The sequence below is a fragment of the Rhinolophus sinicus genome, chromosome 14, assembly GCF_057876585.1.
Source record: "Rhinolophus sinicus isolate RSI-liver-muscle chromosome 14, RSI-T2T, whole genome shotgun sequence".
NCBI classification, from domain to species: domain Eukaryota; kingdom Metazoa; phylum Chordata; class Mammalia; order Chiroptera; family Rhinolophidae; genus Rhinolophus; species Rhinolophus sinicus.
In genome coordinates, this window is record NC_142514.1 from 63580234 (window position 1) to 63594243 (window position 14010).

The window sequence follows — 14010 nt, forward strand, 5'->3', positions numbered from 1 at the left end:
ATACCTCAAATCAATACTGTTTTCAAAAGAGCACATGTTTCAAATGTAGTTACCTAGAGAGACGCCTCCCTGAAAATGACTCCTTACCACAGGCCCAAAACCTAGATGCAACTCTGATGGCGGTTGTGATACTGGCGATAAAATGCTTAACAATATGGACTTAAACAAATGTCTCAATGTAGCCTTTGTATGCGCCCGATAGTTCCAGGGGTTTAGTATTTACTTAGAGCACTTAGCTACTGAGGAAAGGGAAACTTAGCATTTTGTTAGTCTTTAAAGTTAAAACAGTCAAAAATGCAAATTTCAAAACAGATTTAAGTAAGAAAGACGTATTTGGATAAAGATGAGAGATTTCAAGAACACAAATCACTTTGGACTGAGCAGCCTTTGCCAGCTGACGTGCCTCATTTGGATATAAAACCCCTCTCACCCAAATAGATCTACTTTTCACCTATAATTAAAGAACCTGTGGAGACAGGACCTCACAATCCCTTACTAAAACAAAGTTGTCACCTAAAATGAACTTTAACCTACCATCTGTCCTCCAGAGTCAACATAATTGTACAGCTGTATGAACTTGAATGTGGACTTCTCAGAACAAAAGTCAAGTGGCAGAACATGTAAAAACACTTCCATCTTGGGCTAAGGAAAACAAACAAACAAACTCATAATACAAATTACCTGTGTGGTGACCATGACTATTTTCAAAATCTGCAAACCCAGTTTCCATGGAATCTGGTGTCTGGCTCGGTATTTTTCACAAGGGTTCATGAAGTAAAACTTCAGGTCTTCCCTCAGGCATTCTTCTTTCACCTCAGAATCAAGACGAGCCATTGCACTTCTGCTGCAGAAGATCGATTTTTAAATGCACAGAACAGCCTATTCATCAGAAAGCTCCTAAATAATACCTTCCATTCAGATGCCTTCCATACCCATGCTTACAAGCAAAACTCTCTCTCCAGCCAGTGAACTCCTTTTCTCTTCAGAACTCTGGAAATTATTCAGGACCTCTACCACTTGCCTTTCCACATAGCTACCCACCTTCTACAAAATGACCATTCTGGAAAATTGTAAGAATAGGATTTTATTTGCAAGACTTGTAAAGGCCTACATTTTAATATACAGCACTCATCTGACCATGGAGTATTAACAAAAACTAGATGGGATACATCTATATACTCCAAGTGTGAAAGCACAGAAATTTAGTATAGACTAATGAAATTAAATTGTTATGAAAATAGAGAATCTTTGTTCTGTAACTCTGTACTGAAAGAAGGATCATGTCCCCATTGTTTGGATAGCATGTCAGTGATTATAAGATCACAAAATATAAAATATCTTTAAAAAGTTAAAATAGCATCTCTCTATTTATGCCTAGTCAGCTATCTGTGTCACCTTATATTAGTAAGTTTCAAGGGCTCTGGACTCAGGAATGGGCATATGACTCAAGCTAGGTCAAAAAGAATCAATGAGATGTGGTCACAGGACTACAATTATAACGGATAGGAGAGAGACGGTCTTTCTACTAAGCAGTCCCCAAAGTGTGGTGTGCAAAACAATCCTTTAGGAATATAGAAACTATTAATGCTTCTATTTTATTCTTTAACATACAAACAAAAACTGTACTCTAAAAATTAATATAATATATAGAATAACACTGGTATGTAACAGCATATAATTTATAAATAAATATGCACACATTGGGGACATGTGCTTAACTTTTACTGTTCGATACATAATCAATAAAGTTTGGAGATCATAGACTTAAAGGATAGGCGATGAGTCTGGAGTTTCCGGAAGCCATCGTACCATCATAGGACAGCTCGCCAGAGAGTGGCATTAACACAGAAGAACAGACACTAAGAGATAGACACCAAGCCTAATGACAATGTTTGAGCTCCTGGATCCAGCTGTGCCTAAAGCCATTTATCCCAAGACTTTCGATTTGAGCTAACAAATACCCTTTGAGGCTTAAGACAGTTTGAATTAGATTTTTTTTTTCTTACAACAGGAAGTGTCTGTATAGTAAGTTTAATGAATAAATTGTATTAAGTTCAGTCAATCATTCCAGCTACTCAATTTTTAGGAAAATATTCAAAATTGGGGGCCATTCTTAGAGATCTTTTCACCTGCAATGTCTAAACTACATATTTTTATGTTGACTTATGATCTATGTTATCTACCTTGACTAACAAATTCAAAAGAAGCTCAAAAGGGAAGGACTATTTTAAGACTATTTAAGGCTTATATTCAGTTGTTAATTATTTTCTATTTATAAATAAAATTTTAGACGTATTTCCAGAATTAGTAGGCTAGGTTCTTCAGAATTTTCCTGCTGGGAAGGAAGGAAGGAAAGAAGGAAGGAAGAAAGGAAGGAATAGAAAGAGGGAAATAATATGCTAGATAAAATTCATCTTTGGCGAGGAGGTGGAGGAAGTAACTTGTAAAAGAAAAACAACAAAATGAAATTGATATTGTCAAGAGAGCAATTTAAAATGGAGCTGGGAGGTCTCTAGGAAGCTGAGCTAATAGACCTCCCTTATTTTTCTATCTTTGTAAACTCTGTCCCTTTGTTTACCCATTGGAACAGAGTTGGATTTCTATCCAAATCTATGTGTTCAAGATTGCAATTCCTAAAAAAGACCCCCAAATAAAGTTTTTGTTTGCCTTGCAGTTCTTAGTCAAATTGATTGACATTACACAGTGTCAGAAGTGGGATCCAGAGTGACTGCGTCCTCTTTTATTGCCTCCACGGATTTGAATAAGACTAAGTACAAGAGTCCATTGCACTCCTTTGTCTCCCCGGTGGTTGCAGAACATTGTGGAAAGTCCTCCAAGACTCAAACCTCCTGCCTTGTTTGAGGTTCAGGCCCTATTTGAGTGTCCTCTTTTGCTGGCTTTCTGTCTATGAGACTTCGAATGTGCATTTGGTGAGTAATTACTCTTTTGGAAATGAGAAGTTCACTTTCTAAGGAAATGGCTGCTTAACAGCCACCTTTTGGAACTCCTGCTGTATTTATGTACAAAAATTAGGGGCCCTCATGCTGCAGCTTTCTGTCTTGTTGGACCATAATTACTCAGGATGATTTACAGTTAAAATGGCCACGTTGGGGCTCTTTTGGAATCCCCAAATTAGTCTATCTGCACAATCAAAAAGTTTGCTGTAAAACAGTATGCTGTGTGTGCTCATAGCACCCTCTACATCTTGTATTTAGTGTTTCTTGATTGCATTATTTGCTCTTGTGCTTGATTTAATCTCGTGTTTGTTCATACACTAACATGCTGTACAGGCTGGTAACCTAGGAGCAATAGTTATACCATGTAGCCAAGGTATGTGGTCGGCTATAGCATCTAGGTTTATGTGAGTGCACCCTATGATGCTCGCTCAATGACAAAATCACCTAAAGATGCATTTCTCAGACTGTATCCCTGTCATTAAGCAATACATGACTGTAACTGACAAAATCTCTCCTTGGATTTCAGGAGGATCTAGGGCATTTTAATGTTTCCTATTCCCAAGACTAAAAGGCAACTCAGGGGATTCCTAGGTTTGGCCAGATATTGTAGAATTGGATTCCTAATTTTTCTATCATGGCTCTAACTTTCTATCCTCTTCTCAAAGCTGACCAGACAGAGCCCCTCACATGAACAGAGGAACCCCAGAAAGACCTCAGTGAAATAAAAGGTAGTCCTTATGATCAGCCTGCTTTAGGACATCCTAATTATAAGTTGCCCTTTTTCTTTTATGTTCATAAAAGAGAGAAATGCCATAGATGTCTAGACCCATAACATGGAAGCGATCATAGGACCACTGGATACTATAGTTAACAATTAGATCTGGTGGCCATAAGGTCTCCCTACCTGTCTAAGAGCTATTGTGACACTGCCAATTTAACACAATATATAGGAGAAATAGTAGTGGGCTCTCCACTGACTCATTATGTGTCTCATTCAGTGGAAGCCTTACTCAACTCTCATACTCAGCACCTCTCTGCTAGCAGACTAGCCTCCTATGAAATTCTCGTTATCTTCAACTAATGTGACAAGTGCTCACTGTACTACTCTGAACCCTGCTTCTCTCCTCCCTCTGCCCTCTGACAAAACCCCTCATGACTACCTGACATTAACAGACCGACTACTAACTCCTGGAATTGATTTTCAGGTAACACCTCTTGAAAATGCTGAATGCAGTTTGGTTTACTGATAGTTCTTACCAAAGATTAAACAGGCCACTAGCAAGCACTCTATGCAATTGTCTCTCCAAAAGAAACCACTGAGGCCAGTCCAACGCCTTAGGCAACTTCTGCTCAACAAGCAGGGCTCTATGAATTTATTTGAACTTGCATATTGGCCAAAGAGAAAATGGCGAACATTTATACAGATAGCAGGTATGCCTTTGGTATAGCCAATGACTTTGGTATGCTACAACTGAGAGGATTCTGACTTCTTCTGGACAAAAGATTAAGAAATTCTTATATTTTAGAACTCTTAGAGGCTATCCAATTACCTAAATCTTTAGCAATCATAACAATCATAAACATTCAATGGCAAATATGGAGAAAGTAAAGGTATTCATTTGCTTGATACTGTTGTTAAGTTAGCAGCATTAAAACCATCTCAGCCCCTAATGAAAGCACCTATGCTACCCGCCAAAGCAATTGAGGATTTAATGATAACATTATGGGAGCACAGCATTTAGCTATTCCACAAAAAAGAAAGAAATGGTTAGAACAAGGCTGTAAGTTTGACCCTAAAAGAAACTTATGAGTAGGTCCAAACAACTGGCCACTCCTCCCTGTTTGCATATATCATATATTACAATATGTACATTACTTGAACCACTGGAACACTGGAAAAAATGGCTTTATGGGGAAAACAAAACTACTAGAAGCCATCTCCAAAGATAGCTACCTAGGTATATCAAAAAATACCAAATCTGCCTAAAGCACAACCCTGGAAAACTCATTGATACATATATGGACATTTTCCTTTGCCTTTAGGACCCTTTGAGGTTTGGCAAATGGACTTTAGTCAGTTGCCCACTTTCAAGAATACAAATATGTATTATATTGATTTGTATGTTTTCTCATTGGGTCGATGCATTCCCATGCCACAGATCCACAGCCTCAGCAGTAAGTAAATACTCCCAGAAAAGATCTTCCCCCACTGGGGAATCCTCTCAGAGCTCCATAGCAACCACGGAACAGGAAAATGACACAATCTGTTTACAAGATCTGGTCGATTTTGCTACATTTTCATGTGCTTACCATCCCCAGTCCTGTGATCTCGTAGGACAGACTAACAGGATAACCAAAACTCAAAATAGAAAACCTGGTAGATTCTTTTAATCTGCCTTGGTGTAAGGCTCTTCTCTTGGTATTGCTCAATCTAAGATCTACTCCCTTTGGCAAACATAGATTATCTCCTATTACTGGTAGACCTATGAGATTAAATTTAAAAATGTATGAACTTGATACTGCTGAACGGAGACCTCCTGACTTATTGTAAAAACTTATAAGGGCCTTTAAGACTAACTAACAGTTTGTGGAGCAATCTTCCCCGAGTGCATGCCCAGGAGACGGAGATTTACAACATCATGATATCAACCTAAAGATGATGTCTATTGGAAATGCCACCTCCATAAAGATGCCCTCCAGCCCCAGTGGAAAGGCCCATATCAGGCATTACTAACTAATGCTGTGGTGCTAAACATAAAGGTATATTGACCCATAGATTCATGTTTCTCGTTTGAAAAGGACACCCACACCTGAGTGGTCATTTCAGCATACTGGCGATCTTAGGCTGAAAAATCTCTAAACAACCCAAGATCACCACTAGAATTTTCATTCTTGGATCAAAGCAGACAACACCTTATGCAGGTGCCTCTCCCAAGACTCCGGTCATACATGACTCTACCCAGCAGCCCTTATCCTTGGTCTTCCCTTTGATCTCCTCTTACTTACTGACTGTATTGCTATCATAACGTAATTTTTGCCTGAACAAAACTCTTGAGAAAACATTCTTCCTTTTCCCTAGCTCTTTAGCCTAACTTTGAGATGAAATACTCAGATTTTTAGGTCTGCTTACTGCAATGTCTACTTCATTTGCCCTTGAACACCTTTTCACTCCCTCTGCCCAACAATTCTCCAACAGCGCTAATTTAACTGACTGTTGAATATGCCTCAGAGCTAACCATGCTCATGATGAGCCAGAATTAGTGGCTTGGCCCTAAGCCCTGAAAGCTTAGAAAACTAAACAGGAACATAATGCTGAATTTAAAGTTCTTCTTTATTTTCAAACCTCAAAAAATATTGATGGAACACATGCTCTTCCTGTCACCAGATCCGTTCATAAGGTCCCTCCAACCCACAGGGAATAAAATCTGGACTCTTACGTATAACTTGTCTATTTTGAAAATTTAAACAGTTCAGGCAGAATCTTAGGTTTTTGCCCCTTTAAAAATATGTAACTACATTATTTTCTATGTAGTTCAGATGGTTATAAGTTCACACATCGATGGGCTGTAAGTAACTTCAATATTACTTCTAACAATGTCTCTCTAATGTGGAAAAATTCAGGGAATAATGCAACTCGACCCTGGAAACGAGATGTACTTCAGCTCCCTGTTATTACTTGGGGCCTAGATAAAAATTCTTGTATTTGGTGGAAAACAAACGAAATCTATTTCTTAGGAAATCCCAGCCCCAAAAGTTGGAACAATCAAACCCATGATAATCTTTCAATCCTGACCCAAATATGTAGAAACCTCAGGCACTCGGAATCACTGTCATGATAAATCACATGATGACTTTAATGTCTCCAGTGTTGACTATTCTGATCATCCAACATGTGGAGGACGGGAAGTCCAGCTTCAGAAACGGGACTTCATACTTCCCTCAGAGCTCACAGGCCGCTAAACATTAACAAGAAGAAACTAACCATCAGACTCGTGAAAATCCATCTTAAATTTTATCAGTAATGAAAGAACTATATTGAAGGAAATATCCCTTTTTGAAGGGAATTTTCTAGAAGAGTAGCTGTGATCTAGGAATCAAACTCCTATGGATTTATACTACAAATGTTTAAATAACCAGTCAAAACCATGATTACAAAAATGTTCACTGTAACTTTATATTGACTTAAAGATGTCTAGGACATATTGTTAAATTTTTTAAAAGTCATAATATAAATATATTGAGAGCCCATGTCTCCAAAATGTCGATGTTTATATCTGTATGTAGACATAATAAAAGTCTAGAAGCACATAGCCAGGAAAACAAAATCTCGGTACTCTCTGTGAAGTAGTATTTATACAGGTCATGTTAATTTTCTTCAAGTTTTCCATATTTTCTTGATTTTTGTCAATTAACATGTGAATTCTGGAGTTAATATGAGTTCAAATAAGCTATTTCAAAAGCTTATTTGAAATAAGCTTTTTTTTTTTTTTTTTGAAATAAGATATTTCAAAAAGAGTCTAATGGTGTGTATCAGGTCATCAAGTATCTCTCTGCCCTTAGTCTGTGAGTAGTGGATGGGAGGGGAAGGGAGAGAAGTCAATGTAGAGGCTAAAATTCAGTGTTTCTACAACACTGACCATGTGGGCTCCAGGGTGAATGTCACAGGGCAGATGGAAGACTTTATTTAGACGGGGGGGGGGGGGGGGGGGGACCGTTAGATGAAACTCTGGGGTAACTGGGCCCCAATTAAGGGAAGTTAAGGGGGAAAAAAGTCAAAGAAAAAAACCTTGGTTACCTTCCTAGCACAGCTCTCAGAAAATAAATGACTGGTCATTCTAATCCTGAGAAGCACCCATAAGAAAGACTGTAGGGGCTTTTCATTGTCCACTAGGGCCACCCATACAAGACGACCATGCTACAACTTTCAGGAACTTCCCTAAAGACAACCATACCACTAAGTTCCCATAAATCATCTCCCATCACCACTTTGCTGCCTCAGGCCAGTAGGAAAGCAGAACTAGAGCTGCACATTTTAGAAGTGCTTGTTCTGAACAAGCTTCACTCCCTTTGAAAACACATTCTGAAGAATCAGCACTCTGGGTTGGAGGTAATACAGAATTCTTTATTTCTCAGCAATACAGAATTCCAAATGCAGTTAAAGCTGAATCTGATGACTGGAATTATGGCATTTTCTTCCATTTTTCTTTCTCTAACATTTTCAGTGATTCCCCAATTTAACAGGGTCATGCTTATGACTGTCCCTGTGTTAATGTAAAATTAAAAGAAGTTATAATTAATATTTTTTTCCTCAAAACACTGAGTTTAACTTACTTTTGGACAGTGTCAGCTGGGAAAATCCTTAGATTTACCCTATCTCTAGCAATTCCCGCTGGTTGCAATAGGTGATACAATTTCCTTTCAAAGCCCACCATTTAAATTGTAGGTCTTTTGGAATTATACCAAGGACAATTTTCCAGAATCTTTAGCCTCTAGTCACCAGTTATTAGCCTGACAGATGTTTTAGGCTGAAATCACATGTATTAAAAGGGGAGATAATAAAATACAACCTCCAAAGGAGAAAAAAGGAAACAGTCCCTCCAGCTGAAGGTAAAGAAATATTGGCAACATATCCCCAAAGCTGTCTTGTCACACCAGGGAAAAGGCAGGGGCCCAAGCTCAAAACAGAGAAGAAAGCTCAGCTACAGGTAAACTGAGGAAAATGGGAAGAAAACACCCCAGATGACTGCCAAAGCAAGCAAACAAGTAAACAAACAAAACAAAAAGTCTTTAAAACACTTGCTATGGAAAAGAATATTGCAGTTTAATAAAGAAAAGAAAATTGCTTTTTCCTACAAAGCCCATAACAGGTGATGTAAGAGCTCCTAAAGGGTGATTTCATTCTTTAGAACAGACCTTGGATTCCTGGTCTCAGCTAAAGATAACAGTCAAGCCTCAGGGAAGATTGCACTTTTACCTTTCAAACCCCAAGGGGTTTTCTTTGGCCACTATTTTTACTTCGAAAATTATAGCCAGAAGAACCACCTGTTTTTCCACTAAGTTTTAAGAATTGTCTTCTCCTGGGTTTCACTTTATATTAAAGACCTAACCAAAGCGATTAGCATGTGACTATGATCATCCCGGACTTTCAGTTCTGTTTTCTCTGCCGCTCTGTTCAAAACTTGTCTCTCTTGTCTACTTACTTCATTAAGATATTTTATATGTATTATTTTGTTTAAAATAACACTTTTGACATGCTCCTCCTTAGGAGAAAAGAATGAGGCTTCTTTAAACACTTCATGGAAATTTACCAATTTTTTAAGTGCAGGAGATTAAATAAAATGACACTATTATGATGGCCTCTGCATGGGAATGGTCAGGGGAAGTGTGGGAAATGTGCCTGTTTTTAAAGGACCCAGGCCACTGAACCTGGTTTATGGAAGGTTCCTATGAAAGGAAAAGGAGAAGTTTACAATAGTGGGAGTCTGACTCTTCTTAAAGTACAAAGAGGAAGATGAGCTACAATCTCGGGACTGCTGACTCAATAGGGAGCTACCCGATTCCCCCAGACTTGTACTCTTTGGTTAGCGCATCACAAAGGTGGTGAGCAGTTTCTGAAAGTATGAGGTCCATATTCCAGCTTTGGGGAGAACGAGGTAGTTGGTCCCTTCAACATAGCATATCAGACTGTGCATCCTGACATCCACTGAGAGCCTCTCCCACCTCTGTCTTACTGACCCTGTCTTCCATTTCCAGTTTACCAAGACACACAGTCTTGTTTCCCAATGGTATTGTCCAACCAGGCATATAGAGAGATATTTCAAATCTGAATCCTTTCAAAAACTATTTATGTTCATACCCAACTGTGGGTCCTCCCATGCTGTCAGATGGGAACTTTTGAAGACATTGACTGGAGATGATTTAAAAAAAAAAAAAAAAAAAAAAAAAGTTTAAGTCCTGAAGCAAATGTGCTAAGAAAAATACTGGGGTCAAGAAAAAAGATAGAAAGATTATATACCACCATGAGCACAAACCTGTTTATCAGTGAAAGCAGAACTGAGATCAAGTAAATAAACCAGAGATCAAGTAAATGCTCTTGAATTCTGGTTTTCCGTACTAGTATTAAGTCCATTTATAATATTGAGAGCGCCATGCAGTAAAGGCTCTACTATTTTAAGAAAGTTTAACGACCCACCACTATATTTGTTTTGCAAGCAGGGAAAGAGGAGCCAAGGTCCGTTTGTACTCATCACCCCAGCTCAGCTGCGTGGCTGGCTGGTTGCAGCTTTGACCACAGAGGTGGGGCCCCCGGGCAGCGCCATTCGGCTGAACTGTACGCCTTTTCATGAAGGCAGAGAAATTGAGGTTAACCACACTATAACCCTCCCACATGAGGAAAAGGCCTGTTTGTTCCGGAAGTCAAAGCACAGTCTTATTGAACTAACTGCAAGCAGTTAATATAAGCGTTTCCAAGGCAGCCAGAAAGTGCTAGTCTAGAACAGTACAGCCATCCACTTGATGAGGATTTCTCCAGAGTCCGATATCCTGAAAGACGCAGCTCAAGCGCCTCACCTGACAGTTAACCTGAAAACACCTGATCCTCTCTCTGGCTTCCTGGCCTGAGGAAAAGGATACGCCTGCCAGGCCATGCCTCGGTCTTCCAAACTTTCCACGGCTCCCGGGATTCAGAGCAGGAAAAGCCGTCAGTGCACACGCATGTCGGCCTTGCGGGGACAGCCTCCCTGAAGTTCTGGAACCCTTCCAGGCGGGCTACCTTCTCCTAGCCTCCTCTCTTACCCTTTCTGCCAGCCGCGCGGTGCACGCAGACCCCAGCCGGGAGGCAGACGGGGCGGGTGGCCCTGCCGCGGGCACCGCGGGATGGAGTCTGCAGCCGGGCTGCAAGGCTAATCTGTGCCCGCCGGACGGAAAGCGGCGCGTGGCCAGGCGTTCCCGCCCCGCCTCCGAGTCACCAACTCCGCCTCGTCGTCTCCCGCCCCAGGTTCCCGGGAGACTTTTTCCACGTGTCGCAAGCTGGCCTCTCGGAGCCCCGGGAAGCGGGAGGCCTCGAAGCGGATCTAGGCGGGGGCGGTGGGAGATGGAGCGGAGGTGCGGAAGCGGGAAGACCCAAGGAGGAAAGCAGCCCAGGGAGGGGGCGGCGGCAGGGTCCCCGAGACGGACAGTGGAATGGAAGGGGGCTCATGGCGCGCCCCGTAGACGGCGCCAAGCACCCTTGGGGTACTAACCTGCGGCGGGGCCCCAAAGACAGGTCTGAGGCTCGGTTCCACACTGGCAGGTCCAGTGCCTCCGCGCCGTGAGGCATGATCATGCGGCAGTAACTGAGGCCAGAGGTGGGACGGCCGCACCTGCCTCCGCCGCGGGTGCCCGCGGGAGGCTCCGGCGCTCGCGTCTTGGGTGCGGGGCGCGTCCGTCCCGCCCCGCTCCGCCTCCCGGGTGTCTGCCGGGAGGTAGGGCTGGGGAGAAGCGCCTTCTAAGGGGTCCAGGCAGCCCGCACGCCTTCCACACCGCCCCCGGGCGGCGGGGCCGCGCACTCCCAGCCCTCCGCAGCTCCTGCCTTTCTTCATTCCTTCTTTGATGTCTCCATTCTTTCCTTGTTTTCTACATCCATTCATGTGTCCATTTCTTTAGCCATTTCTACTCTGATGAGTTCAAGGCGCACTCACTGAGTGCCAAGCTGAGTGCTGGGTACTGTGGGTACTGGGATATGAAAGACATGGTCCTTTCCCTCTAGGGCTTCGCATTAAACTGACAAGTTCATTCCGGTGTGTTTTTATTCTGAAGTGCACGATCACAAAACTCTGTGACAGGGTCAAGTTGAACGGATGTTGAAAGTACTCCAGGCGCAAAAGGAAAAGAAAAACAAGTCGCCTTTCGCTCGCGTGGGGAAGCTGGAGCGGTCCCCCTGCGCGGGGAGTGAGCGTCCGCGTGGCCCCGGGCGGCAGCAGAGAGACGGCACAGAGCTGCACCCCGGGCGCCGCAGGACTCAGCAAGCCGGCGCACCTGGCTGCAGCCGCCACCTCAGTTCTCCCCTCAGGTGCACGAAAGGAACACGCCTGTGGGAAACCGGACATGAATTTTAAAGAGATGAGGGTCGGGAGCATATGCCCAAACGCCATGTTCAGCTGAGGGTGATGTCGACTTGGCAGTTTGGAACCGGCCAACATGCTCTTTCCGAGGGAGTCTGTCTTTCTCTCCTCTTCACATAGTAGCAGCAGCATCAAAAGTCCCTCATTCACGGCTGTTTGGATCAGTAAGTGTGTAAATGGTCTTAGGGTTTAGCTAGGGTAAAGAATATTCTGCCAGGTAATTATTTTAATATGCGTCTCCAGGTAGAAGCCGCTGGACAGAATGACGTGCCTAAAAACATACATAATTGACGTTGTCTTGAAAGTCACTTCCAATAGGCTACTAGGCAACAGTGCCTTGTTTTAGAGCCCCTTTCATCAGGAGGCGCCCACTGCGTACAGACGGGCTTGGAAGATCCGTTTGTGTCGTCATTGGTTGCAAAGTTGGGTGCCACAGTGGTGTGGTGTGGTTACTTTTTCGAAGAAACACAGAGGAAATGTTCCACTCCAAGTAGCTATTTCTTCTTGTGGAGAAGTAGTTGCAAAAGGGAGATCCAAATATCTCAAATTTTAATGTGCAAATGAAACACCAGGGGATCGTCTTGAAGCCAAGTCTGAATCAGTGGGTCTGGAATAGAACTTGTGGTTTTGCATTTCTAGCTAGAAGACATTGCTGAAGCTGCTGGTCCAAGCACCACTCTCGGTAGCAAGGTTCTAGGAAATACTTAACCTGAGTGTGGGAGGGAATTAAGGATAGAGAGGTGCGGAAGAGTGTCAGAATGGAAAACCTGGAATCAGATGGTTGAAAATTGTGAATATCACACAAACTACGAGATATGAATTTTAGCTCCTAGGTACCTCATCTAATCATTCCAAGTTAGTAAATTAGTTAGTTCACAGTTAAGTTTTTCACTTTCAGAAAGTCACTGTTTATGGTAAAGATCCTGGCTCATGTCTCACTGGTGGTAATAGTCTTTGTTTTCTGTGATGCTTTGTTGTTTTCAAACGGCTGTGTTCTGTTCTGTATATCATAGTACAAAAAGTTATGTACACTGACTCAAGTTTGTAATGACCAATAGCCAAATAACATAAGAATCTTCTGATCTATAGTGTACTATAACAAGGAATTTTAAACCTACAAGCCAGAGGTCTTGAATTTCTTTAGCAGGTTACCTTTATATGAAAGTTTCACTGATTTACAATGTTAAAGGGGATTTTTTTTTTTAAGTCTAGAAAACGTACAACAGGCTAATAGTGAAAATGTAATAGTTTACTGGGACAGGTAGGCAAGAACAATATTTACTGTAAAGTTTATGTGGAGGAAGAACAAATAAAATAGGAGAAAAAAATGGTGCCTTTTATTTACTTATTGTTCATATCCTTTCCAATTTTTGTTGATGTGCAAGCAGTCTGTATATTCTAGATGTCAATCCCTTGCCAGTGTAAACATTATAAATATCTTGTTTCAGCCCTCACCTATTTGTTAACTTTGTGATTTTCTTCCTTGGATGGAAGTTCTTAATTTTGATCTTGTGAAACCAAAATTAAACATATTAATCCTTATGGCTTGTGCTTTTGCGACCTTAAGTTTTTCTCTACCCCTAGGTCACAAATATTTTTCTGCATTTTCTATAATATTTTAGTTATATTCTTCATACCAAATTCCATTGTACTTCAAATGTGCATATGGTAGCAGATAGGAAGGCAGCTCAATTTTTCCGTGAAACTAAGTCAGTTTTCAGCAAATTATCTTATGAATCAGGGGTTAGCAAACCTTTTCTATAAAGGACCAGATAGTAAACATTTTAGGCTTTGGCAGATGTGCTGTCTCTGTTGCAACTAAACTCGTCTGTTACAATGTGAAGGAAGTCACAGTATGTAAACAAAAGAGAGGGACTATGTTCCACATATCATGAAATATTATTATTTTAATTTTTAATAAGACTTTATTTTTAGTGCCATTTTAGGTTCAC

General features: G+C 41.4%; 1 protein-coding gene across 8 annotated transcripts in view; it reads right to left on the minus strand.

The window, feature by feature from the left end:
- The window catches only part of MCOLN2 (mucolipin TRP cation channel 2), a 50226-nt gene extending 38538 nt beyond the window's left edge, over positions 1 to 11688 (minus strand). Inside the window, exons 1-2 of one of the 8 annotated variants that reach the window (XM_019710200.3) lie at positions 11198 to 11419; positions 682 to 841 (exon numbers count right to left, since the gene is read on the minus strand). In XM_019710200.3, coding sequence (XP_019565759.3) covers positions 682 to 841; positions 11198 to 11280 — 243 coding nt within the window. In that variant the 5' untranslated portion in view covers positions 11281 to 11419. Of the gene's footprint in view, positions 1 to 681; positions 845 to 10526 lie in introns of all 8 variants that reach the window. The other 7 variants (XM_019710199.3, XM_074335065.2, XM_019710201.3 and 4 more) reach the window with 7 other exon arrangements.
- Positions 11689 to 14010: the final 2322 nt, after the last annotated feature.